This window comes from Acanthisitta chloris, unplaced genomic scaffold (assembly GCF_000695815.1).
Source record: "Acanthisitta chloris isolate BGI_N310 unplaced genomic scaffold, ASM69581v1 scaffold39757, whole genome shotgun sequence".
In the NCBI taxonomy this organism is placed as follows: domain Eukaryota; kingdom Metazoa; phylum Chordata; class Aves; order Passeriformes; family Acanthisittidae; genus Acanthisitta; species Acanthisitta chloris.
The window spans coordinates 8310-11346 of NW_008684953.1; the positions used below are offsets into that span (position 1 = coordinate 8310).

General features: G+C 51.4%; 1 protein-coding gene across 1 annotated transcript in view; it reads right to left on the reverse strand.

Moving 5' to 3' along the window:
- The window catches only part of ERICH6 (glutamate-rich 6), a gene marked incomplete at its 5' end in the record, with an annotated part of 4671 nt that extends 2754 nt beyond the window's left edge, over positions 1-1917 (reverse strand). Inside the window, 3 exons of the mRNA XM_009079514.1 lie at positions 31-215; positions 1037-1101; positions 1751-1917. Of these exons, the coding sequence (XP_009077762.1) occupies positions 31-215; positions 1037-1101; positions 1751-1917 (417 nt within the window). The remainder of the gene's footprint in view (positions 1-30; positions 216-1036; positions 1102-1750) is intronic.
- Between the last annotated feature and the right edge of the window lie 1120 nt (positions 1918-3037).

A 3037-nucleotide genomic window follows, 5' to 3' on the forward strand; every position in this document is an offset into this window, starting at 1 on the left:
GGGCTCGACTGTGGACCCTGCAGGGCTGACATTGCGGCCGGTGACAAGGCAGGACAGAGACGACTCCTCGGGCTCGGCTGCGCTCCCAGCAGGGCTGACATCGGGGCCGGTGACAAGGCAGGACAGAGACGCCTCCTCAGGCTCCGCTGCGCTCCCAGCAGGCGATGTGGTCTCCTGGGAAAGCTGGTCAGGAATGGTGCCAGCTTGGTGTGAACCTGGAGAGCACAGGGAGGGTTTGTGTGCAGCAGGGAGGGCTGGCAGCGCCCACCTTGCGGCTGCCCAACACCTCTGCTATAGCTGAGGGAGTGAGAATTCCTGCCTGAAATGCTCCATTCTAGGAGTCTGTCTAGGGGTATTTTCTGTCTAACAAGGGCAGCCCAAAGTGCTCAGCTGTTTCAGAGAACAGGGTTGTGATAAAATATGTTGCTTTTTGAGTTATGTATGTACACGCAGCTGTGTAAAGAGTGATGGTTTTGAGATAGTATTTGGCTCCATGCATGGGAGCACTGAGGATCTGAGATGCCCAGTGCTGCAAAAGCCTCGATGCCTTGACATCCTCTGGGAAAACATGCCCATATTATAGATCTGGTTCACCTGTTCCTAGTCAGAATACCTCTGGCTTCACAGCTAGACCCAAAGGCTGCTCTGTCACCCACAGCTTGGGCTAGGAATTGGTGGAGTATCCACCTGATCAGGCAAAATGTGGATTACCCTCATTCTGCAGTTCCTACTCGCCAGGGGATTGGGTTTGCCAACTTGTCTTTCAGGTCAGGGTCTGTGCCTCTCAGCTGGAAATGTCACATATAATACTGAAAGTCATGGCAAGGAGAGCCTCTCTGTGCCAGAAGGCTGTGCCTGCTTTCATGTTCTCTAGTGAGGGATGATTTAATTTATCTGTATCTAATTTAATGAGATGGCACAACTGACAATGAATGAACATGTCGCTGTGTAAATCCTCCTGTTCGATTAAGAGACCAGCAATTCTCCACTGAATTGTGATAAATGGAAATAAACCCCTAAGGAAATGCAAACTCACCTTCAGCAGCACTTGGCTCTGCTGCCAGAACAGCCAATCCTCTGGCCAGGTGGCTCTCCTGCATCCTGAAAACGGAAGTGTTTGTGATAGACATCTCCTGTATCATGTTTGGAAAGCTGGGAGTACTGGGTATCCCTGCCTCAGGTACACAGCTTTCTGAACCTCTTTTTCTCTCCACTCACACAATCGCAGGTAACAGTTAGAGGCAGCAGAGTATCACCAAAACACTCTTATCTCAGCAGGAAACTGCTCCCACTTCCAGCGAACAGACTCTTGCCGTTGCAGTGGCATCAGCACTGCTGGCAGGAGAGCTGAACATTGTAATGGAGCTTGGATGAGGGTTTTATGTGAGAGATGCCCACAAGATCAAGAAAACAGTTCATCTCCAGGAGTATTTTCACTATTCTTGTGTAAGACTGTAAGTCTGACAGTGTGTCAGTGGTTTGGTGTGCTTCTTTTCCGCGAACAGACTCTTGCCGTTGCAGTGGCATCAGCACTGCTGGCAGGAGAGCTGAACATTGTAATGGAGCTTGGATGAGGGTTTTATGTGAGAGATGCCCACAAGATCAAGAAAACAGTTCATCTCCAGGAGTATTTTCACTATTCTTGTGTAAGACTGTAAGTCTGACAGTGTGTCAGTGGTTTGGTGTGCTTCTTTTCCCTCGGAGCTGCATGTTGTCCTTACACAGACCCAATCCCCAGTTCTCCCAGTACCTCTGGTTTGCCTGCTCCTTTGGCAGCAGCTGGTTGGCTTTGGAGCCCTGGAAGTCATAGGGTCCACGAGGGTTGACAGCACTGGGAATGCTGAAGGAGCCCTCAAGCCTCTTCCTCTCCTTCAGGATGAATTCGTAGAGATCTCGGTTGTGCTTGCAGCAGAATCTCTGCAAGGCAGGAGAGCAGAGCTGTGAGCGTGGCCGTCCCACAGCAAACCCTTCCCTGCTCGTCCTTCCCACCACTTACAATTTCTTCCTCCTGGGATAGGGATCTGACATCCTCAGAGAAAGGGAATGGCCTCAGTGGGTCGCCACAGTACTCACACCTTAGCACAGAGTCCTCCTCTGCCTGCAGTGATGGTGGGGAGAGAGCAGGAAGGAGAGACTTGAGGTACCAGCACCCACATCCCTGTGTTAGTGTGGGGAATGAGGGCTCTGCTCAAAATACAACGTGACAAAGCAAGTAAGGGTGGTTACAACAGGTCTGTGACTGGGATATCTTGGCACAATTTAACTCAAACCATTAGATTCAGGGAAACACCGAAACAAAAAGTGAATTTGTGGTAAATAAATCGATAGATGTCTCCAAAGGAGGGGAATGACCATGGTATTTATGAACCTGCTCCTTCCCAGGAAAGCTGAGAGCACAGAACACTGTAGTTGAGGACTTTGATGTGTTAACCCTTTCAAACACATTGTGTAGGCTTTGGAGAGAAAAAGCTCCTGATGGCTGCAGTTGCGGGGAGTTTCTGAGGAGCCACCTGCACACAGAGCTGGGCAGATGCAAACCAGGGCAGGCGCAGGGTGTGTATTGAGCATGGGGACTGGGTGTCCTGAAACAAAATTGCCTTGCTCCCCACCTCATGCCTCAGATTAACTCTGTTTGGTGACTACATTGCTAAGGGTTACGGGAAACTGTGCCCTGCTTGTATTCTGTGACTGTACCTATTTATATATAATTTGTATCTGATTTAGGCAGAGGCCAAAACCTTCTGCTGGGACATTCCCAGCAGAGGACGCAGCAGTGGGGAGAGGTGCGCAGGCTCTTGCTGCCCAGGTGTTCACAATCTGCGCTGTTCCGGCAGCCTCGCGACTGAAAATCCCTGTCGGGAAAGGAATCCTGCGCCGGCTCGGCAAGGAGCGTTGGCTTCACGTGTCCTACACGGGACATCAGCAGCGAGGCAGGAGGAGCCGCGCGGGCGATTCTCCCAACCGCACTGACCTCGGGGTGCGTTTGCGCTGGTGCAGACTCGCGTCTGTATGCCAGGAGGGTGGGCAGCCCCGCGCG